Source organism: Cervus elaphus, chromosome 19, assembly GCF_910594005.1.
Source record: "Cervus elaphus chromosome 19, mCerEla1.1, whole genome shotgun sequence".
Classification (NCBI taxonomy): Eukaryota; Metazoa; Chordata; class Mammalia; order Artiodactyla; family Cervidae; genus Cervus; species Cervus elaphus.
Genome location: NC_057833.1, coordinates 81915986 through 81942409, shown reverse-complemented (window position 1 = coordinate 81942409; position 26424 = coordinate 81915986). Strand labels below are relative to the sequence as shown.

The 26424-nt window shown below is 44.2% G+C and overlaps 1 protein-coding gene across 1 annotated transcript in view; it reads right to left on the bottom strand.

Annotated features, from left to right (window-relative positions):
* Positions 1–26142, bottom strand: part of LOC122676138 (serotransferrin) — a 39182-nt gene extending 13040 nt beyond the window's left edge. The window contains exons 1-13 of the mRNA XM_043875476.1: positions 25929–26142; positions 23853–24022; positions 16700–16808; positions 15769–15945; positions 14748–14895; positions 13907–13962; positions 13241–13419; positions 12376–12553; positions 10843–10994; positions 8300–8390; positions 7643–7681; positions 6132–6287; positions 1161–1305 (exon numbers count right to left, since the gene is read on the bottom strand). Coding sequence (XP_043731411.1) covers positions 1161–1305; positions 6132–6287; positions 7643–7681; positions 8300–8390; positions 10843–10994; positions 12376–12553; positions 13241–13419; positions 13907–13962; positions 14748–14895; positions 15769–15945; positions 16700–16808; positions 23853–24022; positions 25929–25971 — 1643 coding nt within the window. The 5' untranslated portion in view covers positions 25972–26142. The remainder of the gene's footprint in view (positions 1–1160; positions 1306–6131; positions 6288–7642; positions 7682–8299; positions 8391–10842; positions 10995–12375; positions 12554–13240; positions 13420–13906; positions 13963–14747; positions 14896–15768; positions 15946–16699; positions 16809–23852; positions 24023–25928) is intronic.
* Between the last annotated feature and the right edge of the window lie 282 nt (positions 26143–26424).

The following is a 26424-nucleotide window of genomic DNA, read 5'->3' as shown; positions in this document are numbered from 1 at the left end:
TTTTCCACCAAGGTGATTCCTTATGCACAGTCTACTTGTGAAATTGGAAATTTGTGGACTGTGAATTGTTCTAATTTTAACTCACAAGGTGGTTCTAGTTAGACAATTGAGATAATCTTTGTTTTTCCTTTGCTAGTGAGCAGTTTCGGAGAAGGCAATGGCACCCCAGTCCAGTACTCTTGCCTGGAAAATCCCATGGACGGAGGAGCCTGGTAGGCTGCAGTCCATGGGGTCGCGAAGAGTCGGACATGACTGAGCGACTTCACTTTCACTTTTCACTTTCATGCATTGGAGAAGGAAATGGCAACCCACTCCAGTGTTCTTGGCTGGAGAATCCCAGTGACAGCGGAGCCTGGTGGGCTGCTGTCTCTGGGGTCGCACAGAGTCGGACACGACTGAAGTGACTTAGCAGCAGAAGCAGCAGTGAGCAGTTTAGTTATGAATACCACCATCATTGTGAAGTTGATGGATTCATGAACTACCAGGGTAGCAAAGGCCAAAGTCAAACAGGATAGTTAAAAACTAATAAGGTCGTAAAGTGCACAGGTGTCTCTTTAAAAATAATTAAAATTCCATGAAACAGAGATGTAACCAAAGATGTAGAAATGATGGACTTTACTTTTGTATATTTCCGTGGTCATAGGTCCCCCCAGAGGTGACTGGAAGAGTGTGAGCTAGATGCTTGACTCCTGTGTTTATTCAATTATGGTAGGGTTTGCTCACCTGGCACTAGTGACATGAGGGGCCAGATAATTCTTTGTTGTAGGGTGCTGCCCTGCGCATGTAGGATGTTTATCAGCCTCTCCCAATTAGATGCCAGTTGCACCGTCTCAACCCTACTGATAATCAAAAACATCTCCAGACACCACTAAATGTCTCCTGAGGGGTAAATCCCTCCCCTGCTCCCCCCAGCCACTGAGAACTCCTGACCTGCACGATACCACCAGTCTTTGCTCTCTATGACAGCCAGTTCCGGAGATGGTGTCCTGGAGGGACCTGGATGCCTCTTCACAGAGGTTTCTACCTACGTTTGTAAACATGCCACCCTAACATGCAGGACTAATGGGCTAGGAATGTAAGAATCTCACCTGAGCTCCTAAAAGGAACTCTTGTCAGGGTTGGGATTATTATTATTTTTGTATGAGGATTATAAGACTCACCTGAAAGCCCCTGTATAGCCGTAGTATCTTTCATTGCTGTTGGGAACGCACTCCTTTCCTGAACCCTTCTCTGAGCCAATGCACAGAGCACAGAGACTGGAATTTCGCTGAGATCCAGGTGCACAACCTGCACTAAAAAATTCATCTGTGCAAAAGGACAAGAGAAAGTCAGCTCTTCCTGGGTCAGTATGAGTGGACTTTATCTAACACATCACAGGTGTGTCTGGCCCAGGTAGATAAGTAGGTAGAACATGCTTATTATGTGACCTACATCAGCACAAGACTTGCCAGGCTGTAGGCTCTGAAAGAAAACTTCACTGAGGCTGAAAATGGTGAGTGACCATTACAATTCAGGTGGAGGGGACTCCATCAGCCTCCCAATAGTGTCATTACTCACCTAAAGCGAGATGAGATGGAAATTATGTGAAAGGTGACTGAAGCAGGTGTAAAATTGCAAGTCTCACTCCCTGAGTGGTGCCATTTGTTTTCAGGTGTTTCTTTTCTCTGATATTTATTAGAAGAGTTTCTAACAGAACTTAGAACTCCAAACTCAAGAAAATTCTGGGGAAATCTCACTCACAGCTCAGCTGCTCTCCCATGGCTATATAACTGCCAGGAGGCTCAGGAGAGCAGAGGTGGTACCCTTGCTGGTGGGGAACAGAACTCCTGAAAGTCGCCCCAACCACCTTCCTGGCAAACTGATATCACAGAGCATGTTAGTGCAAAGATGTGATTGCCTCTCTGAATCTGAACCTCCTCTCCAATACACACAGGACTTGCCTGGTTCTGTCTTTAGGGGCCTCTCCTTTTAAAGTTGCTACACATATTTGGAGGTGGCAGGGGGGAAAGTACTCAGGAAGTTAAAGTTAATAAGAACCACGAGGAAACATATCCATGGTGAACTTACTCACAGATTTTAGGAGGTAGAACTAAGGCCACACCTGAAGATATTCAGAGGACACAGAGAACCAACTGATTTCCACCCCTTCAAAGGGGCCTAAGAGCTGAAGCTGCCAAGACCTTAAAGAGACCCAAGAATCCCTAACACCGTATTGCCTAGAAAGCTCTGTGGCAGGGCTCGTAGCCATCCACCAAATGGCCATTTCCTCTTGTTTCTCTGTAACAAAGATCAAGTTGGTTTTTTCTCTTAATTTTTTTCTCCATTAATTTTATATTGAGATATAATTGACATGTGTGTGTGTTAGTCACTCAGTCATGTCCAACTCTTTGCGACCCCGTAGCGTGCCAAGCACATTAATTTCAGGTGTACAACATGATTCACTATTGTGACTATATGTGAAATGATCACTACAATAGATCTAATTAATATCTATCACCATACAGGGTTACATTTCTTTTCCTTTTAGCTAGGACTTTCAAAACTATGTTGAGTAAAAGTGGTTAAGAGTAGACATCCTTGTCTTGGGGAATGCTTTTAGCTTTTCATTGTTGAGTGTGATTTTAGCTGTACATTGATCATATATGGTCTTTATTATGTTGAGGTACGTTCCCTTCATGCCCACTTTCTGGACAGTCTTTACCTTAAATAGATGATTGCTGTTGTTCTTTGTTTGGTCACTCATTTGTGTCTGAATTTTTGCAACCCCATGGACTACAGCACGCCAGGCTTCCCTGTCCTTCACCGTCTCCTGGAGCTTACTCAAACTCGTGTCCATTGAGTCAGTGATGCCATCCAACCATCCCATCCTCTGTCGTCTCCTTTTCCTTCTGCCTTCAGTCTTTCCCAGCATCAGGGTCTTTTTTAATGAATTGACTCCTCACATCAGGTGCCCAAAGATTCAGCTTCAGCTTCAGCATCAGTCCTTCTAAGGACTATTCAGGACTGATTTCCTTTAGGATTGACTGTTTTGATTCTCCTTGCAGTCCAATGGACTCTCAAGAGTGTTTTCCAACACTACAGCTCAAAAGCATCAATTCTTCAGTGTTCAGCCTTCTTTATGGTTCAGTTCTCATATCCATACATGACTACTGGAAAACCCATATCTTTGACTATATGAACCCTTATTGGCAAAGTAATGTCTCTGCTTTTTAATACACTGTCTAGGTTAGTTATAACTTATCTTCCAAGGAGCAAGCATCTTTTGATTTTGTGGCTGCAGTCACCATCTGCAGTGATTTTGCTACTGCTGCTAAGTCACTTCAGTCGTGTCCGATTCTGTGTGACCCCATAGATGGCAGCCCACCAGGCTCCCCCGTCCCTGGGATGCTCCAGGCAAGAACACTGGAGTGGGTTGCCATTTCCTTCTCCAATGTGTGAAAATGAAAAGTGAAAGTGAAGTTGCTCAGTCGTGTCTGACTCTTAGTGACCCCATGGACCGCAGCCTATCAGGCTCCTCCATCCATGGGATTTTCCAGGCAAGAGTACAGGAATGGGGTGCCATTGCCTTCTCCATGCAGTGATTTTACAGCCCCCCAAAGTAGTCTTTCATTGTTTCCATTGTTTCCCCATTAATTTGCAGTGAAGTGATGGGACTGGATGCCATGATCTTTATTTTTTGAATGTCGAGCTTTAAACCAGCTTTTTCACTCTCCTCTTTCACCTTCATCAAGAAGCTCTTTAGCTCCTCTTCACTTTCTGGTATTAGGGTGGGGTCATCTGCTTATCTGAGGTTAGTGATATTTCTCCCGGTAATCTGGATTCCAGCTTGTGCTTCATCCAGCCGGGCATTTCCCATGATGTACTCTGCATATAAGTTAAATAAGCAGGGTGACAATATACAGCCTTGACATACTCCTTTCCCAGTTTGGAACCAGTCCATTGTTTTATGTCCAGTTCTAACTGTTGCTTCTTGACTTGCATACAGGTTTTCCAGGAGGCAGATCAGGTGGTCTGGTATTCCTATCTCTTTAAGAATTTTCAACAGTTTGTCATGATCCACACAGTTAAAGGCCTTAGCATAGTCAATTAAACAGAAGTACATGTTTTTCTGAAATTCTCTTGCTTTTTCTGCAGTACAACAGATGTTGGCCATTTGATCTCTGGCTTTTCTGCCTTTTCTAAATCCGTCATGAACATCTGGAAGTTCTTGGTTCATGTACTGTTGAAGCCTCACTTGGAGAATTTTGAGCATTACCTTGTTAGCATGTGAAATGAGTGCTACTGTGCAGTCGTTTGAACATTCTTTGGCATTGCCTTTCTTTGGGATTGGAATGAAAACTGACCTTTTCCAGTCCTGCGGCCACTGCCCAGCTTTCCATATTTGCTGACATATTGAGTGCAGCAATTTAACAGCATCACCTTTTAGGATTTGAAATAGCTCAGATGGAATTCCTCAGTGGAGACTGACTTTGTTCATAGTGATGCTTCCTAGGGCCCACTTGACTTCACACTCCAAGATGTTTGGCTCTTGGTGATAGATTACACCATCGTGGTTATTTGGGTCATGAAGATCTTTTTTATATAGTTCTGTGTATTCTTGCCACCTCTTCCTAATATCTTCTGCCTCTGTTAGGTCCATACCATTTCTGTGCTTTATTGTGCCCATGTTTTCATGAAATGTTCCCTTAGTGTCTCTAATTTTCTTGAAGAGATCTGTAGTCTTTCCCATTCTATTGTTTTCCTCTATTTCTCTGCATTGTTCACTTAGGAAGGCTTTCTTATCTTTCCTTGCTATTCTTTTGAACTCTACGTTAAGTTGGGTATATCCTTTTCTCATTTGCTTTTTGCTTCTCTTCTTTTCTCAGTTATTTGTAAGGCCTCTTCAGACAACCATTTTGCCTTTTTGCATTTATGCATAGATGATGAATTTTATCAAAAAGCTTTCTCTGCATCTGTTGAGATGCTCATATGATTTTTATTATTCAATTTTTTAATATGGTATATCACATTAAAAATTTTTTTCTTGTGATGAGAACTTTAACAGCTACTCTCCTAGCAACTTTCAAATATGCAATATGGCATTAACTATAGTCACCAGGATATACGTTACATCCCTATGACTTATTTTACAACCAAAGTTCATACCTTTTGACTACCTTCACTCAATTTGCCCATCCCCAACCCCTGCCTCTGGCAACCACCAATCTGCTCTCTGTGTCTGTGAGCTCAGGTTGTTTTGTTTAGATTCCACGTATAAATGAGAGCAAATGGTATTTGTCTTTCTCTGCCTGTTTTATTTCACTTATTTCACATAGTATTCTCAAGGTCCATCCATGTTGTTGCAAGTGGCAAGATTTCTTTCTCTTTTATGACTGAATGACATTCTACTCTATACGTATAAACCACAATTTCTTTGTTCATTCATTCATGATGGACACAGGTTCTTCCCATGTTATGTGTTATTATGTAAATAATGCTGTAGTGAGCATGTGGGTACATTTTTCTTTTTGAGATAGTATTTTTGTTTTTTTCTAGTAAACACCCAGAAGTGAAATTGTTGGATCATACAGTAGTTCTATTTTTAATTTATGAATAAAAATCTAAATAAAAGATAACATTTTCCAGCCCATTTTACAGATAATTGTGACTGTGTACCTAAGTGAGGGGCAATGAGAAGTTAGCTGAAGTAATTGGGTTAGACCTCCTAATTTGCTCCTTTACCAAGGTGGTGTGGACTTCAAGTGCCCTTACTCCTTGTTCCTTAAGGTTGCCTGGATCATGGATGTAATGGCAACCATGGGTAACCTTGAATATGGAGGCCTCACGCTGAGAATGGGGAAGTGGGAAGACAGAGAAGCCTGGGTTTCTAATGACAATACCAACATGGACTCCTGTCTCTGGTCTTTTTCATGAGAGAGAATAGTAAACATATGTTCACTCAAGCCATTACGTGCAACTGAGAAGAGCCATTCTGATCCACCTCCCAGTCCTGCCATTCCTTTTATTTCCTTGAAGTTCACTAAATCAAATTGTATTATCATAGAACAAGGGCCTCTTGTACCATACTACTCTTGCCAGTGCGCCTCTTTCTACCCAACCCTGACAACAGCACACCCCCAGAGCTTACTCACCAAATTTACAGTTATTAATCTTGTTGTAGAGCAAACCCATGGGGATATTCCAGCCAGCGGTTCTGTCTACTGCAGTGTGGCAGGACTTCTTGCCTTTCAGATTGTTCCAGTTGAGATCAGCATCTGATGATTTAACCACAGCCACAGCAAGGTACCCTACAAGAAAGACACCAAAAAAGGGAGTATTAACACCTTTGGACCCTCCAGAGTGTCTGTCTACAGTCAAACCTAGCCATCATCCTATGGAATAAAATTATCCCAAAACATTCTTTCTCTCTTTGAAAGGGTCTTCCTAATAACTGACTGAAGGGAGATACCAGTCATTCCAGGAGGTGGAGATTAATCTGAACTTAAAAAAAAAACAAAGTAGTAAGAATACTTAATCATTGGAGCAATGGATGAAGATGGACAACACTTCCCCAAATGCATGAAGCTACTGACATACACTAGCAACTCACCCTCCACTGTGGAATAGCAGAGGAATGGATACTGAAGGGTACATGTAACTCCAACATTCTAAACATTAAGAATTTTATTAGAAAAGAGTAGTAAATGTTCAATAAACTGTAGGTTTATTATTCTGGTCAGATGTTTTATGATAAGGAGGATAAAGGTTTGCACCAAAATAAATATGCAAAGTGAAACTGTCATAATCAAGTTAGCTGCTATCATTGGTGGCAAATACATGCTGATCTTTAAAACTGGGAATAGAATATAAACTCATGATTTCAGTTCTCCAATTTAATTAATTCAGGAAATTGTTTCCAATAGAAAAGATACAAATATTTTTGCTCATGGACTAAGAATGGTTCTATTTTTGGCTAAAGAGCTTGCTTCCTAGTATGATGGGGAGAGGCTGGGATGCTGTAACTAGAAAAAGTGATGAGAACAGACTTGTACACTAATGGCTGGAAATGACCTGCAGGGACTTGAGCGTGGGACCCAGAGCCCAAATCTTTGATACGATTTCCTGTCTTGCCCTTGACACATCTTTCCAGATCCACCCCAAGCCTGAGTCCTGGGTGAGAGCCAGGTTAGCCTGGGTTTCTAGGCTTAGCCCTGGCTGGGAGGCTGGGCAATTTCATGTCTCTAGACATCTTCCTTTGTGAGCCTCTCCTCTCAGGCCTGCCAGGCACGTCAGCAAGGTTTCTGGGCTCGTGCTAACTCTTGTTTATAACTTTGCAGGCTGCACGCAATGCAAAGCAGTGGTGGGAGGGTCTGTATTTGCTTGTTGGATGTCAGAGTCTAGACAGCTTGTGATCTCTCTAAGCTGTTGTTCCTCTGTGCATCATTAGAAGACGACAAGACACATCTTATAGGATTAAATGAGAATTCCCATGTGTGTGTCGTGGCAAGTGTAATTATCTTGCCAATTATTCTCCTCCCATGGTTCTTTTGATTCTGAAAATTGGTCTCTTATCTACTTTTGATTTGAATTTAAGCTTGCCTATGCTTTCCCAAAAGCAATGGGAATTTATCTTAAACTCACGAGGTTACCGATACCAACTCACCTTTTTCTGGTGTGTCCTTACAATTTCCACTCCCAGGTTCTGCAGGGGAAAAAAACAAAGTCATTGGACACTCATGTATAGATTGAAAATTTTCTTCCCCATATGCAGCTCAGAATTACAAGAGCCAGGAAAACTATCTACGTATTACCAGTTCCCAAAAGGTCCAGGCTGTCTGGATTATGCAAGCTCACTTTAGCTCCCTGGCCTCTGGAATTTAGCCCAAAATTTTATATTTCAAGTTTCCCACTCTATCTACCCTGTGACCATAGTGTAACTCTGCTAACTGTACCTGAATCCCTGCACCAGGGCAACAGGAGAAGTGCGGACTTTGGAAGCAAGAAGACCTGCCAGGAATTCCAGCTGAGATTCTAGCTGTCCTCTGCAGAGGGGTCACTTTTAGCTAGAACTTCCCAGTGCAAAGTCTCCAACTCCCTTGTTGGAGTACAGTAAAAGGTACAGTAGAAGATTCTTATTTTTCAAGATAACAAAAGGGACTAGAGATGAGGGAGCCCAGAGCCTAGCGAGTAGGAGGTGCTCAGTAAGCAAGAGCTTTATGCTCCCTGTGGCTGAATCAGGCTGTGATTTTGTTTCCTGTCTCAGGTTGTTTTCTTTAACAACCTGTCTCAGAGGCAATGAACCACTGCCCCTCCCACTTACCGTAGTTCTCTGCCAGGACAGGCACCAGGCCACATTTGCCTGCTATGTAGAGGTAGCCTCCATCCAAGCTCATGGCATCAGCTTCTCCTTTCTGCAAAGACATAACACATCACAGCAGGTAAAAGAGATCCTCTCCAGTCCCACATGCCCGTCTGGTTGTTTCCTTGAAGCAACCTTGCCAGCACAGGTTGTGAAGAGACGAAGGTGCTGGTAATGGACCCCCAAAGGATCAGTCAGGCAGACCTGACATAGAAAATAAAAAGTACTCCCATTTTCACCAAACCATGATGAACTGATGATCAACTCTGGGTGATCTGCTTTGTTTCTTCAGGAGCAAAGACCCACATTCAGTCCCCTTGACCTCTCATATGACACACTGTTCCAGATACACTCACAACAGCTTTCTGACACCAAGAATTCTCCATTTGTAAGACAAACAAATGGAGTCAGGGACATAGGGCTGTGTCTGTGGCATGGAGTGCCTCGCTTTGAATCTTGACCTCATTAGCTGAGTGCTGTTTCAGTGCTTGGTCAATAAAAGATCTTTAATGAATGAGTAAAATAAGCTCAAATGAGTCAAATAAACTGAACTGTGGTGTTGGAGAAGACTCTTGAGAGTCTGTTGGACTGCAAAGAGATCCAGCCAGTCCCTCCTAAAGGAAATCAGTCCTGAATATTCATTGGAAGAACTGAGGCTGAAGCTGAAACTCCAATCCTTTGGCCATCTGATGTGAAGAACTGACTCATTTGAAAAGACCCTGATGCTGGGAAAGATTGAAGGCAGGAAGAGAAGAGGACAACAGAGGATGAGATGGTTGGACTTGATGGACATGAGTCTGAGCAAGCCCCAAGGGTTGGTGATAGACAAGGAATTCTGCCTGGCATGCTGCAGTCCATGGGGTCTCAAAGAATTGAACACAACTGAGCAACTGAACTGAACTGAACTGAATAGAGCTAATAAGCCCCAAATTTCAGAGATGCTTAATTCAATAAGACTGCCAAGCTTCCCATTAGGCCTAGAAATATACTTTTGAGGAATATACCCTAAAGGAACAATCAGATGGGTGGGAAACTATTTGGGCAAAATGTGTAAGTAGGCAAAAGCATGCATGTATGATTCATAATAGCAATGAGACAGGACCAGACTTAATAGTAAGGAAATGGCTCAATAAATTGCAGCACACCCACACTCTGGAATAACTATCAACATTAGAACATCATGTTTTCAGGAAACAACCTAAATGTCCATCAATAGATGAATGGATGAAGAAGATGTGGCGTGTATATACAATGGAATACTACTCAGCTATAAAAAGAATGAAATAATGCCATTTGCAGCAACATGGATGGATCTAGACATTATCATACTAAGTGAAGTCATTCAGAGAAAGACAAATACCATATAATATCACTTATATGTGGAATCTAAAATATGACGCAAAAGAATGAAATAATGCCATTTGCAGCAACATGGATGGATCTAGACGTTATCATACTAAGTGAAGTCGTTCAGAGAAAGACAAATACCATATAATATCACTTATATGTGGAATCTAAAATATGACACAAATGAATTTATCTACAAAACAGAAACAGACTCACAGAAATAGAGGACAGACTTGCGGTTGCCAAGGTAGAGGGGGATGGAGGAAGGATGGATTGTGAGTTTGGAATTAGCAGATGCAAACTATTATATTAATACACAGACTAGATAAGCAGTAAGTCCCATTGTATAGCACAGAGAGCTGTATTCAGTATCCTATAATAAACCATAATGGAAAAGAAGAGGAAAATCTGAGTTAAAAAAAGAGAAAAAAAGAAATGAAAGAGATAGTTCCTCATAAACTTGGTCCCCAGACAAGCCACTGTAAACAGAATAGTGTATATTCTTTCAAAAATAAACTAAAATACATTTTTAAAAATCATGTTTTCAAAGAACGAAATTTTTTTTGTGAACACGGGAGCAAGTAATTCTCTGAAAACAAGAAAAAAGCTCCCTAGATAACTTTAGGTGAGAAAAGAGTAATAAATTGCAGGCATGATATGAGCCCAGTTAACAGGATTTTCTCTGATTTATAAGGTTACGGTTACTTTTTATGTATTTTCTTATTTATAGCCTTCAGTTTTTCAACACTTCTAAAAGCAAATGTGGAATGCCCTTGTGAGCAACAAAGCTAAACTTCCACGTGTTTCCTCAGTAACATGACCTTGTCACGCTTGCCATGGCACACCGTGGGTCTCAGGCACACTCACACCGAGGTCCAGCCTCCCTAAGCAGACACAGCTCAGATTGCCCTCCACGGAGTGCTGACACTAGGAGGAAATAAGCCCTCCGGAGCCCTTCAGATTCACAAGCTCAAAGGTCCTGAGGACCCTGCAGGGTCCTCACACTGAGGTCCCCCACACTGAGGTCCACCCACACTGAGGGTGAGGTTCCCAGGAACCCTGCTTTTTGTGTAATTCCCAGGAACACTCACTCAGCCTCGGGGACAGGTAGGCAGCGGTGGCAGGCACGTGGCCCTGTGGAGGCAGGAGGGACGTACCATGATCTTGGCGATGCACTCTTCAGTGTTTTCTGCTGTTTCACACTCTATTGCCCCGACACTGAACCCACTCCACCGATCACACTTTGTCCTCTCGTGGTGGCCAATTGCACACCACTTCACCTTGCACTCATCCTTTGAGGTGTCCGGGGCTAGGACGTAAGCAAGAAAACCAGTGATGAGAAGAGGCCCAGATGTGGCTTGCTGGTTTTGCTGCTGTCTTCAGAAAGACGCTGGGATTTTTTTTAGCAATACACAAACAGATTCCATTCAAGGAATTAAGCTCTTAGAAATTAAAGGCAATAACAGTCTCTTGGCTGGCTTCTTATCATTTAGATTTAACTTAAAATTACTTCTTCTGAGAAGTCCACTCTCCTCCCAACTCCAAGGCATTCTATCACTTCAGGCTGGGGTTATTTTTCCCTCATTTAGAAATAGCACTTAACCATCCGAGCAGATGTTGTATATTTATTCATTGTTTACCGTCTGTTCCCTGCAGGAGAACATAAGCTTGGCCAGGGTGAGGGCCATGCCTGTCTTGTTCTCCATGGCACCCTTAATGCCAGGCTTATGGTCAGTGCAATAAATGTTTACTGAATAAACAAACACCTACCCAACTTTCAGACTGGCTCAAGAGGCATTTCCTCAGGGAAGCTTTACCTCAATTCTTGGACCTGTTTACCTTTGTTTTCGCGCTCTTGTAGAGCTGTGATATTTTGTTCTGGGTTTTTGCTTTCTTTCTGTTGAGGAAATCTCTCATTTCAATTGATCATTCAGTGGAGTGACTATTCCTTCAACATTTGTCTTCCCCACTGGTCTGAAAGTTCTGTGACAACAGAATCTAATACATCTTTGCCTCACCATTATATGCCCAGCATGTTACATAGTTTATAGCTATTAATAGTAGATGGTCAATACATGTCTGTTGAATAAATGAGTGCTCAAACACACCTCTAAGGACCCAAGGAAATAATTCAGGAGAAGGACTGACCTGTCTAAAGCTCCAGCTTCACCATGGTACATGGTGACCATAGCACTGGCTGCAGATATGCTTGTTTGTAGCAGTTTCATTCTATTTGACTTACTTTGTACCAGGCTAATTGGCTTCATGAAGTGGGTAGGGGAGCCCTGGCTTATACAAGGGAAGCAATACTGGCATCAATACAAATCTTCTTCTTTTTGGGTGGGGGGCCTGCCTTGTGGCTTGTGAGATTTTAGTTCCCTGACCAGGGATCGAACTTGGGCTCTCTGTAGTGAAAACACAGAATCTTAACTATTTGGCCTCCAGAGAGTTTCCGATAAAAATCATTTTAAGTGTGAATTTCCTTTAATGTCCTTTGGTGATGTCCAGGTCCATCTCATGATGGCCAAAGTCATTTAGCATCCATCTAACACTGGGCTGGATGGGCAGGGCAAATGAAGGATTGTTGGGACAGGTGTTTAGTACCTGGAAAGACTCTAATTTCTAGTCCCCACCCTCACCAGGTTTCCAGACTCCTAGAGCCACATGGTCTAGGAGTTCCAAATACTTACGTTTACTTTCTCTTAGATTCTGAAGAGCAGTAACATATTCATATCCCAAGTACAGCTCAAAATCCATCTTAGAAGGAATCTTTAAAAACCCATCAGCAGAGTCCTTAAATAGCAGGTCCTTCCCATGAGGGGATTGGAAGAGCTGGAAATTGTCCGGTTTATCTTTGCCAAAATGTTCCTGTTTGTGGTAAAACACAGGTCTGAATGGCTACAGCAACAAGGGGTGCTGCAAAATGGGTCAAAGATTAAAACTGTGAAATTTTCAAGATATGAATAGAGAGGGCAGTCAGACCTGCTGTTTCCCACCCAGCACCTTTTCCATTCACAGCCCTTTTGGGCCATGTAACAAATATCTGATACTCTGAACTTTTTTCTATGCCTGTCTCTCTGGCTGGATGATAGCTCACTGGGTGTAAGAAACTCAACTTCAGAGGCTGTGTGGTTGCCTTGATGGACAGATGGGAGGGCTGGACAAGAGAAACTGGCTCAGTTCTGGCATTCTGCTGCTCTGGGAAAGGAAGGCTGGCTGTATGTGCAACTCCCTTTCTGTCAGGCTGAGGGACTTGGAAGAGAGACCATTTCCTTTCCAATGGAAGAGAAACGAAAGAGAGCAAGAAGGAGCAGCTTCATATCACTGACCCAGAATGTAAGAGTCTGGCAGATGACAATGCAGGACTAGGCTATGTGCAACTCCAAGAAGGTTTTACTGGGTGGGTGTCTGCATGCAAGTGGATGGTGTGTGGCATGGTCCCTGCTATGTCCTGAACACAGAATGACTTCCACAGTGGCTGAGAGGGAGTGAAGGAAATGCCCCAAATCCAAGCAGGGACTGCTAAGCAGGAGAGAGGACAGGGGGATTTGGTACCTGGGCGTGATTGAGAAGTTCCCAGATCACATCCTCCTTGCCGCCCACGGTTCGAGCCACAACCGCATGGGAAGGGACCTTTGCCAAGTAGCATTCATGGTAATCATCTACAGGCTTCCGGGAGTTGTCCCCGCAGAGCAGCTCATAGTTTTTCCTGTCGTCTGGGTTAGGCAGGTTGTCTGGGGAGGGAAGCCCACATAGGTCGATGGCAGGAGCCCCCTCCTCTCCCTTGCAAACTCACTGAATCAAGAACTATGTGAGCTGAGAAGCCAAGAGCAAACAGTGAAGGCCAGAAGGAAACTGACTTGCTCAAGATCCCCTAGGCAGTTACAGATCGAGAAGCTTCTGATGCCCAGTGCAGGGGTGACTGCCCACATCCCACAAGAAATTTCATCTCAGCAGGCCGACTACAGGACAAGGTCAGCCAGACCTGCTCCTGATCCTTTGCTGTTGCAACACTGGCCTGGTATTCAGTAAGCTGGATGATAGGATGAGGCCCAGGCGTCCGGATGGGGACCCTATGGGCACACACCTCCTCACAGGTGAACATCCCAGCAGTGAGAAAGGAGGAACACACTGTGCTCACATCTGACACCTGAGCAGGAAGACAAAGAAAAGGAAGGCCCTCTGCTTGAAGGGTCTATAGATTCTTCTCCCATCACCTACCCAATACCGTTGAGTGCTTGACAAAGGCCACGTCCCCACCGCCCTCCGTCAGACACCTGTGGAGAGGAGACACATTAGGGAGATTATTGCAGGGCAGGCCCTTCTCCTCAGGCTCCAGTGTCTGACCACACCGTCCAGCCTTCGGACAAGGGTAGGGCCTGGGGGAAGCCTCTGTGCAGACCCACAGCTGAGGAAGCACCATGGGGAGCTGATCCCCAGGGCACCATGGAGATGTGGGGTGAGCTCACAGGAGCTGGAGGGCTATCACCATGTGCCCCAAAGCATCAAAAAGGTATTGAAGACATCTCAATAGTGAAAAGTGCTTTCAAACTTCTGGTGAAGGATAAAGGCATAGTGTCTCTTGAGGGAGGAAAGGTGCCCTTCGCTTGCTCTAAAACTTTAGGATATAACCAAGCGAGAAGAGGGAGCAAGAAATCAGCCACACAAGCTGCCTATGCGGGGACAGAGAAAGGAGGCAGGAGAGAGGCCAGTGCACTGAGCAGGTGACGCTGTTGCCATGGAGAGCAGAGGGCCATCCCCACGGAGCACCCTGGGCACCAGGGCAGTGCCGGTCGCTTCTGGCTCTGCTTAGTGCAGTGAGAAAACTCTGGGGAGACAGAAGGGGTCCCAGGAGGGGGCTTCCTTGTCAACGTCACATGAAGAGAGTGTGCCCTGGTCTGGCCTGGAGAGTCCCAGCTGTGTCACTGAGTTCCTGGGAGGGGATTAGGTACCCTGGATGCCCCTTTGCAGGCTGGACTCTGCTACGGGTCAGGGAAGCCCCCCAACCTGAAGACACTGGACACTTAGGAGCCGGGATGGAGAAGCAGCCAGTCTCACTCACTTAAAGGCCCCTGAGTAGCCGAAGTATGGTTCGTGGTTGGAGCAGGCACACTTGTCTGTCCCTTTCCCCGCACACAGTTGACACAGTTTGGGAAATGATGACTGATCCGCACAGGGGACACAGCTGCCCGAGAAGAAGTTGGCCGCAGCTGCTCAACACAGAGACACAGAAACACAGGGCATGAGCCAGCCTGGCCAGAGGCAACTACAGCTCCCGGTCCAGGCTCACAAGAGAGATCCAAGCAAAACCAGCATCCCCACAGTTACAGTTTGCCTTTATGAATGTGTGTTTGCACTCAGTCGTGTCCAACTCTTTACAATCCCATGAACAGTAACCTGCCAGGCTCCTCTCTTCATGGGACTTCCCAGGCAAGAGTAGTGGAATGGGTTGCCATTTCCTCCTCCAGAGGATCTTCCCGACCCAGGGATTCAACCCATGTCTCTTGAGTCTCCTGCATTAGCAGGCAGCTTCTTTACCACTAGGGCCACCTGAGAAGCCTCTCTTCAAGACTAAAGGTTTTCAAAAAGGGGCATATTTAACCCCTTCCCTCCTACCTCCTCCCCAAAAACCAGACTGGCATAGGCCTATGTGTCCCTTTGGACTTGGCCTCCAAGACCAGATGGAGGACCCACCCGGAGAGGTGTAGGCCAAGTTCATAGCCAGCAGATGGCCTTTAGGAAAGCTCCAGCAGAATGGGGAAATCATCAGCCACAGACATGAAAGCACCCCAGGGAAGTGGACAAAGGGCCCAGGAGCCTTGGCCCTGAATGAAGCCCTCCATTCCCTTCCCCCAGTTCCTCAGGACAGCCTCTGGTGGGGTGTCAGGAGCTTATAGGAAAAAAGGACTTGTGACACCCCACAATAGCTGCTATTGCAGCAGATTTGCCCATTTAAAGCAGGTTAATCTCCCACCTCCACTCCCAGAGCCATCACACATCATCACCTGACCATGTCTGAGTGATGCCAGTGTGGCCCGTGTGGGCATCTGAAGAGATTCCTGCTCACCCTCCTGCCCACTTACCTCTCTGAATAGATTCCTGTGGATCAGGCAATTGCTTATAAAGTTTGCCCATGGGGATGTTCCACCCAGCGGACCTGCCGAGGCCTGTGTGGCAGGACTTCTTGCCTTTGAGATCATCCAGCTTGAATTCAGTGCCCTTCTTCACCACCGCCACAGCATAATAGAAAGTTTGCGGGTCTGCGAAGGGACAGTGTGGATGAAAGACTCTCAAACGGCCCACCAGAGAAGCACTGTTCATTACTACTGGGCTCCTGAGCAGGGAAGGGTTACCCAGAGGTAACATTTATGATGGATTGGGTCCTAAAGAGGACCAGAAAAGCCTTCCTAGGCTTACAGGGGAAAGGATGGGCCACAGAAGAGACATTTGTAATGACCCTCCAGGCACACCCAGGATCAAGGAAGCTATGTGCACACATGCCCCAATGCTCTTGCCTACCCTGGCCTTGCAGGGAGTGTCTGCCTGTACCTACAAAACGAGTCTCCCCCTGGAAGCTGGAACTGTGAGAGGCCACATTGCTAACTTTCTCTTAGTATTTTTGTTCCTCACACAGACCCAGGAACAGTGGAGTTGCTCTCAGATGAGATCCAAGGCCGTGGGGGCTCCAGGTACATGCTCCTGTGTAGTCTCTCCCCTGCATGTGGTTCTTGGAGAACTCCTCTTTATTCTAAACCCCGATGGTTCAGTTCATTGTACACAGCCTGCCTACAAGGTCAGCGTCATGAGCACCAGTCCTCAACCAGCCCAAAGCTCCCAGGACCTTGAGTTGTATCTACAGTTGTTGACAGGGCCCCTCATTCCCCACTCACTCCCCAATGGGGAAAGCTCATAAGTAGCTAATCTCCATTACCCGCCTGAATGAGACAAGACCCAGTGTCTACCAGGAGAGAACAAGGGCTACTAATTACTTTCTGGGTCCAAAGGAGAACTTACTCTCTTTTGTCCCATGGAACTCTGCCACTACAGGCTTCAGGTTGTTGGGCTTCAGGCCTGCCTCATACACCAAACCTCCATCCAATGTCACAGCATCTGCTTCGTTATTCTGAAAGAGAACAGACCAGAGTTCAGTGAAGCCCTTACTTCCAAGAAAGGCCCACCTATACTTGGGTATGTAGAAGTGACTGGTAGTGCTTCTCAGATCTGAGGCCAGATGAACCCTCAGCTTGCCCAGCCCTTACGTAACACCACGGGCTTCAGTTAACTCTGCTGCCCTGGTGAGAGGTTTTGGCCATCATTTTCCTTATTCCTGCAAAGATGGAATGAATCATTTTTCTCTTTTTCCTGGTGAGGAGTCCAGCTACTGGCCCAGAAAACTATTGTGATTTTCAAAATTGACCTAACTTACAGACACTTTGCCAGCAGGCCTCTTGGGGGAAAGCTCCAACACCAGACTGGGTGCACAGTCCATTCAGTACAGGCTCTGAAGGAGCTGCAGTCAAGGACTCCAGTCTCTCTGCCTAGCCATGCTTTTACACATATTTATATTTCAAGTTCAGGTCCAACCTCTCTATCTTGGGCCTTCTGCTGAGATTGTCCTCAGATGTCTCTGTGGAGAACTTTCAGTGGGGAAGAGGAGACATGAAGACATCCTTTCCCGCTGCAATTCAGTACTCAGTACTTTTCCTTCCTGTCCTGGGTCCATATAACCAGAGGAGTCTTTTGTTCAGGGACCGGAGCTTTCTCTGGCTTTAACTTCATGCTTATACTCTAAACTGACTGTTTAATGCTCATTATGAGCATTAATGAGTGTTTAGTTCCATTATGGCTGACTGTTCATTTAATCAACTACTCAGACATCATTGTCCAACTCAGCTCCATCTTACACATTAAAAAAATAGAGGCAGAGAAAGTTTAAATCATCTCCCCAGACCACATAACAAGTAAGTCATATAGCTAGGATTTGAATCCACACAGTGTGGGTTTATTTCTTCCATTACACTGTTACTTTCTGGGTTTTGTTTTGCTTTGTTTTGTTTTGTTTTGCTTTGTTTTATTCTTAGTTTTTGCTTTTACTAATTCTCTTCTTTAAACCAAGATTTCATTTGAAGTATTACAGATACCATCCCACTAGGTCTAGAATTTATATTTTCTCTCAAAGTGAGATGCACCATCTTTATATAGACACTTCATAACATATTTTTATTGCTTTTTTTCTTGCTTCAAACATCTTTAATCAAAATTACTTTTCTTGAATCCCTTGCTAGTACTCCATAAATAAATAGTTCTTATGAATTAAATTACAAAGAAGAAACTGTAGCTACACAGTCTGCATCATGTTATAGGTAGATAACAAGAAAATAGTATTTATAAATGAAATAAAATAATAATGTAAGCCAAAATATATATTTGTCTAGCTGAAACTTTTCTTTCAATGGTTGGAGTTGTTTTTGTTGTTTTATTGTAATAAAATAATGTAACATAAAGTTTATCATTTAACCATTTTTAAATGTACACTTCAGTGCCATTAAACACATGCATGTTGGTGAAGGGCTCTCTTATTCCACAACTAGACTCCTTATATGAAGCAATCTTTATGGCTTTCTTGGTATCCCAAAGGTAGATGAAACCTCCAGAGACTTTCCTCACCCACCCCACCCACCACAGAATAAAAATAAATGAGTAAAAAAAACAGAGCTTTTCTTAAAGCAGTGAGGTTGGGGCTTTCTAGGCCCAGACACCAGTATCTTGGGCAGGAATCACTGAGGCTTTGGGGGCTCAGAAATCAAGAAGCCAAGGCCTAACTCATGTGGCCCTAACTCCACGAAGGCCACAGGGATTCCGAAGGGAACCTGAACCCCCAGGAAGGTGGAGGATTAAAATCAAGTATGACTTCCCAAGTGCAGAAAACCAAACCCAAAAGAAGGGAAGCCACGATGCATGGGCATCAACAGGAGCAGCAGACTTGGCTCACAAGGACTGTGGAGTTCAGAATGGTCAGAAACAATGGAGAAGAGCTATATATGTGCTTTATGTACAAAGTGAAGGCCATAATCACAGAGATAAGCATAGAAAATGAGATTATCAGGAATAAAAAGAAAAATTAACTCATACTTCTAGAAGTAAAAAATGTAACCATTGAAATTTGAAAAGTGAATGAATAGGCAACAAGTTGATATAACAGATTAAAATTGAGAATTAGGGAACTGAAAGTTATATCTGAATAACTCATCTTGGATGAATTTGGTGCCCATCTGTGCCAAAAAGAGGTACAGAGACAGAAGCTATGAAAGAGGGATTAAAAGATATGGAAGCTAGATTAAAGAAAGCCTAACATGTGTCTTCTTGGAATTTTAGAATTAAAAAAAGAAAGAAACAGAAGAAAGGCAGTACTTTTCCAGACCTCCTGAAAGACATGATTCCACAGATCCAACATAGTCTAAGCAAGATAAGTACCAAGATTCCCACAACTGGAAATATCATGGTGAATCTAGGGAACATCCTCAACCAAGGACAAGAAAAGTTATCCAGTGAGATGATTAAAGGAGAAATAGGATGATACCAGACTTCTCAATGAGTACAAAGGAAGTCAGGAAACAATGGAAATATTTTAAAATAGTGTAAAAACATCAAACTAGAATTATACATTCAGCAAAATTACCATTCAAGAATAAAGGGGAGACTGGCATTTGCAGAGGAAACAAGCAAGCAACAGAGAGAGTTTAATACCAAGAAATTGACTCTAAAGTACCACCAAAAGGACACATTTCAAAAGCAAACATCCCAGAAGGATGATTAGAAATATAAGAAGGAATAGTAGCAAGTTCCCTGGTGGTCTAGTGGTTAGGATTTGGCCCTTTCACCATCATGGCCTAAGCTCATCCCTGTTGGTGTTGTTTTCATTGCTGAATCATGTTCGACTCTTTTCGACCCCATGAACTGTAGCCTGCCAGGCTTCTCTGTACATGGAATTTTCCAGGAAAGAATACTGGACTGGATTGCCATTTCCTTCTCTAGGGGATCTTCCCCACTCAGAGATCAAACTAGCATCTCCTTAATTGGCAGGCAGATTCTTTACCACTGAGCCACCAGGGAAGCCCCAATCCCTGGTTGGGGAAGTGAGATCCCACAAGTCACACACCATGGCCAAAATTTTTTTAAAAGCTTAAAAAAAAAAGAAGAAGAAGAAATGGTAAATAGATTAAATGGCAAAAATGTAGATAAATCCAAAATTTTCTCTGTGTCTTCCTCCCTCTTTCTGAACTTTTGGGCACATACACAAACTTACACTGATGATGCTGTGAAAGTGCTGCACTCAAAATGCCAGCAAATTTTGAAAATTTAGCAGTGGCCACAGAACTGGAAAAGGTCAGCTTTCACTCCAGTCACAAAGAAAGGCAATGCCAAAGAATGTTCAACTATCACACAATTTCACTCATCTCACATGCTGGTAAAGTAATGCTCAAAATTCTCCAAGACGGGCTTCAACAATATGTGAACAGTGAACTTCCAAATGTTCAAGCTGGATTTAGAAAAGGCAGAGGAACCAGAGATCAAATTGCCAACATCTGCTGGATCATCAAAAAAGCAAGAGGGTTCCAGAAAAACATCTATTTCTGCTTTATTGACTGTGCCAAAACCTTTGACTGTGTGGATCACAACAAGCTGTGGAAAATTCTGAAAGAGATGGGAATACCAGACCACCTGACCTGCCTCTTGAGAAACCTGTATGCAGGTCAGGAAGCAACAGTTAGAACTGGACAACAGTTAGAACTGGAATAACAGACTGGTTCCAAATAGGAAAAGCAGTACATTAAGGCTATATATTGTCACCCTGCTTATTTAACTTATATGCAGAGTACATCATGAGAAACACTGGGCTGGATGAAGCACAAGCTGGCATCAAGATTTCCAGGAGAAATATCAATAACCTCAGATATGCAGATGACACCATCCTTATGACAGAAAGTGAAGAAGAACTAAAGAGCCTCTTGATGAAAGTGCAAGAGGAGAGTGAAAAAGTTGGTTTAAAGCTCAACATTCAGAAAACTGAGATCACAGCATCCGATCCCATCACTTCATGGCAGATAGATAGGGAAACAGTGGAAATAGTGGCAGGCTTTATATTTTGGGGCTTCCAAATCACTGCAGATGGTGAGTGCAGCCATGAAATTAAAAGACGCTTGCTCCTTGGAAAGAAAGTTATGACCAACCTAGACAGCATATTAAAAAGTAGAGACATTACTTTGGCAACAAAGGTCCATCTAGTCAAGGCTATGGTTTTTCCAGTAGTCATGTATGGATGTGAGAGTTGGACTATAAAGAAAACCGAGCACTGAAGAATTGATGCTTTTGAAATGTGGTGTTGGAGAAGACTCTTGAGAGTCCCTTGAACTGCAAGGAGATCCAACCAGTCCACCCTAAAGGAGCTCAGTCCTGGGTGTTCATTGGAAGGACTGATGTTGAAGCTGAAACTCCAATACTGTGGCCACCTGATGCGAAGAACTGACTCCTTGGAAAAGACCCTGATGCTGAGAAAGATTGAAGGCAGGAAGAGAAGGGGACGACAGAGGATGAGATGGCTGGATGGCATCACCGGCTCAATGGACACACGTTTGGGTAAACTCCGAGAGTTGATGATGGACAGGGAGGCCTGGCATGCTGCAGTCCGTGGGGTCGGAAAGAGTCGGACATGACTGAGTGACTGAACTGAACTGAACAAACTTACACATGCATACACACACATACTTAGCTATATAATATGTATGTATACTGTCAAGAAATACATGAAGTATCTACATTCCAGGGTTAGTTAAGAAAAGACAGACATAAAATATCAATATAGTCCAGAGTTCTCTTTCTGTTTCAGAAAGAGGTAGGGGGTTGATTATTTTACTGTTAACACTTTGTTAAGCTAAAAAATTATACAGTAAAAATTTAAGGGACTCATTAAAGAATATAAACAAATTGTTTAAATTTACTTCCAATGGGGGAAAGGTGGAATAAAGGGAACACAATCCAAATGAACACACACATGTGCCAACTCAATTTTTAAAAATCAGAAATCCGGGGGAAAGGAGGACTATGAGAAATCAAAAAGTAATATGGCAGAAATAAGTACAAATTTATCATTAATGAAAGCAATAATTTATTAATGGTTTAAATTTACCACACAAAACAAATGAGATTACCAGATTTCATTAATAAGCAAAATCCTCAGCAACATACCATTTTCATAAGACACACCTGAAGGATAATCACACAGAAAGTTGAAAATAAAGGAATGGAAAGAGACATAGAAGGACAATCCTAGTTAAAAGAAAGTTAATGTAGTATGCTAATATCAGAAAAATAAACTTTAGTTAAAAAGCACTGCCAGAGACAGTGATTAATTTATAATGATAAAATATCAAATTCACCAAGAGTTATATGGATTATTCTTTCATATACGGCTGGTGACAGTGGGAATTTGAATAGCCACATTGCATTTGCTTAAAAACCCAAATACATTTGGCATTGTTTTTGAAGTCAAATACTCACACATCCCATGGCACAGAAAATCTGTTAGTACATATATATTACAGAGAAACTAGTAATACTTGTGTAACAGGAGATTTGTGTAAAAATATTCCTCAAACCCTGATTAGAATAACAAAAAACTAGAAACAATCCAAATGCTTAATGACCAGAAAAGAAAAAATAAATTGTGGTATGCTAACACAATGGACTTTTGCAGAGTTCTGAAAATGAATGAACAATAGCTGTATTCAACAACATGGGTGAAATCCTAGTATAACACTGAGGAGCAAAAAGCAAGTATGAGAAGCCAACACATAGTAATGACATGTTTATAAAATATTTTAAGAAGCAAAACTATGCAATTATCCACAAATACCTATACAAGTCTTTAAATAAAAAGCAAGAAAGTTCTGAGATTCTGTTTGCACTGGATAGGGAAATACATGGATAGTTCTAAGCAGGGTCAGAGGGTTACACTGCCCCAAGTGATGAAGTTCCTGTAGAATCCATGCTGCTACACAGTAGCCCTAGAAGTCAGCTACTGGCAATGGTGAAGTTTTGAGAACCTCTGGTAGGTTTGTGGATAGTATTATTTCATAATATTAATGTATTTTAAAACGAAGAGGGGTATGCATATACCAAATCTGAAAGTAAGTCATAAATCAAAAGTTATAATTAAGCCTGGATAGTAACTGAGGTTCAGTACACACACACACAACAGACCAGTTATTTATACAAAAACACTGATTCCTTCAGTTAATCATGCTCCATCTGACTGAGTCTATGTATACCTCCCCCCACTCCTTCCAGTCTCCTGCTTGCTCTGCTCCAGTCACCCTAGCTTCCCTACAGAAAATCAAACAAGCCCAGCTCTCCCCTGTCTCAGGCCCTTTGCGCATGCTATGGCTCCCTACCTGACATATTTAACCTGTGGCTTTTGGCAGGCTTACCAATACTTATCCCTGGGGTCTCAGATTCATTGCTCCCTCTCAGGGAGATTGCCATTGACACCCAGACCAGAGCAAGTTTCCTCTGAAAGTTCTGTTTCTTTTCCTCCATTGTACATCACGCAATTTGAAATTTCATGTCTACTTGTTTGCATGTTTTTCTGCTCTCCTGACTGGACTGTAAGCTACTCAAGAATCAGGACCATGTGTGCTTACAGTCACCACTACAGCCCCATTGCCCAGCACAGGGTCTGACCCGTGTTCAGATGAGTAGGAATAATGTTGAACAAGTATTTTGGAAAACCTAGAACAAAAGGATCAGCTATCATCTTCAATCATGACAATGTATTCCTCCTCCTTGTGCGTATCATTCATCTACTTCTTGTGATGCATCAAGAACCTCCAAAATAGTGTTACACGGTCATTTTGAGAGCATGCATTTCTTCTCTGAGTTCAGAGAACTTAGTGGGTCAAAAATAGTCCCCTTTTAGAGTATGCTATATTTTCCTTTAAGCCATTAAAGATGACTGCTTCTATTTTCAGTTCTAAAATGATCTTACTAGCACTAGGGGCTGACTGTTCCACACATCAGTCTCCTACCTGTGAGTACAGAATCATTCCAAGTGACAGGGAAGAGAAAGTATGGATTTTCTTCCACTGTCTTTTAAGTGGCAGTGACTTACCATGATAGCCTTGATGCAATCCATGTGTGAGGTTTTCTTCACACAGGAGACAAAAGGACCAGTCTCAAAGACACGAAGCATATTTTCACGAAAACTGGCGCACTTACTGGCCTCATGAGTTGAAATGGTGCACCATCTCACAGTTTTCTCGGGGTCCGCCAGACACAGCCCTAAGGGAAAGAGGCCAGAGACCCCTGTGTCAGTGGGAAGGACAGCAGCAGCCTCTGGAGGGTCATGGAGGCTACTTCCTCTCCATTCTCTCCTGTTTACCCCACTCCTGTCCATGAACAACAAGAGCAGAGGTTCCACTGCTTTCTGAGTCTGGGGACAAGTGACAAGTATCCTAATGGCCTCTTAGTTTCCCACTGACCAGCATGTGCTGATCAGAGGGATGCTGGCTTGACTGTTAGCTCTCAATTGGCGACAACAACCCGTTCCTCTGTGTTCTCTGAGCCTCCTTATTTCACCTCATGACAAGTGGCCTACCTTGGAATACAAACTTCCACATACATGGGGGATTTTTAATTACATCAAGCTGTTGGTTCAATGCTGTAGCTCTGGGAAGCCAGCAGGGTAGGAATCACATTTTCTAGTAATTAGTATCTTTCAGAGAGTGATGCTTTACCCAAGGTTACCTAGCCTCTTAATAGCTAAGTGGTCTAGAAATCAGGTCTCCAGACTTTGGTCTCTGCCCAGGTAACAAAAGAAGACAACATTCTGAGTTGTTTTCCATCTGCTTGGCCAGAAGAAAGGGATAAATGATTGATGAGGCAATGAATTTGCCCGCGATGCTCATCTGTCACCCTCTGTTCTAGGAACTACTAGAAACTCCACATATTCAATGTTTCTCTGTTTCCAACGACCCCTCCTTCAATTTCCACAATTAGGCCTTTGGACTGTCACTAGGAGAGGCTAAAGCCAGCTGTGTCTGTGAAAATCAATCGCCATGGTTGCAGATGTGTTGTTCCCATGATATGAGCATTTGGCACTCTCCCCAAAGCCCTCTGTCATCTCCACTCTGTGGATCAACAGCACAGGGCTGACTCAAAGCTGATAAATATCTATGATGCACAAAGCAGGAGATGGGGAGGGAATGGTTCTCCAGGATAGAAAAAGAGGAGCCACAGGAAATTTACTCCCCAATCACCCTTGACCCCCAGCTCCACCCATGGGGTATCGAACCAGGCAACAAGGGGTCAGTGGCAGACTTCCCCAAAACCACTCCTCCAGACCCTCCCCAAACCATCCCTCCTGAGGTCCCAAAGACAGGTGTTGGTCCTCAGTCATGCATTTACCTTCCACAGCCTTGTGAGATCCTCTGAGGTTGGGAGGGGGAAGGGTAAAGGTGAGTTAAGGTGGGTGGAGTCTCAAGGGCTAACTTTTTCAAGAGGGTCAAGTAACTAAACACAGAAGGCTCCAAAGGTAAGATAAAGGCACCACGAGTGGCCAGCAGAAGTTAGAGGACAAAGCAGGCCCAACAGCTACAAGCTGCGAAACATGGATCTGTGCAGCAAGGTCCACTCCACCCGTGCCTGGATTTGTGGCCTTACTTACTTCCATGGGGCCCTCCCAGGCCAAGCTGCACTACCCTTCAAAGTTTGGTTTCAAACCCCATGCTCGGGACCCTTCGACAGACCTGTCTCATTAGTGAGGCACGGTCAGCACCAAGGGCACCCATGGGACATCAGACTGTCAGTGGTGCTATGGGAAGGCCTTGATGGCCATCCTAAGCAGTTTGGACTTATCTGAGGTCGCAACAAAGGGATTTGATAAACCGGGATGGGAGCGCCCTAATTTACTGTATTCCGCTACCACGAGATTTACTGGATACAAGAAGAAAGGAAGGAGAGAGTGAAAAGGTGGCAGAGACACCAGCAAGTCCGGAAGGTGCGCGCAGGCGCAGAGCTGTCCCCGAGGCAGTGCTGAAGCAGGTGCGAGGGTGCGGCGGGGAGAATCGAAGGAAAGGTCCCAGGCTTCCAGCTCCAGCGCGGAGCCCAGGGAAGGTGCAGAGGGCTCCGAGATGCAGGGGGCGCCAGGGCCGGCGACGCTGAGGGCCTTCCCAGCCGCCACACTCACCCAGAACCGCGCAGGCTAACAGAGCGCGGACAGCGGGCCTCATCCTCCCCGGTCTGTGACGCGGAGCGCAGAGCACAGACCGACCGGCTTCTGCGTCGCCTCGCTGCGCCCGGCGCCCCTATATCTCCCGCGGGGCTGGCCGAGCACAATCCTTGACCCCTTGTGTTTGCTCAGCCCGGTTGCCCAATCGCCCCTCAGCCCTCCCCCTTCATTCCTCGCTCAGGCTGATCACCTCATTTCCTGACCTCTGGAACAGACCCGTGGGTGGAATCCAACAAAAAAGTGCTGATTGAAAGGGAATGAAAGACAAGTCAGCCCGTTGTTAAAGTGTGCTTGCTCTGTACCAGGAGCAGAGCTGCAGCCGGCTGGTGTGGGTGTGGCTCTGCTTCTGAATCCTGGGGAGCCAGAGCTGGTCCTGAATCAACCTCTGTGCTCGTTCCATAGAAGAGGGAAGCCGACTGCCCCAAAGGCAGACTAGAATAGGAGGAAGACAGGC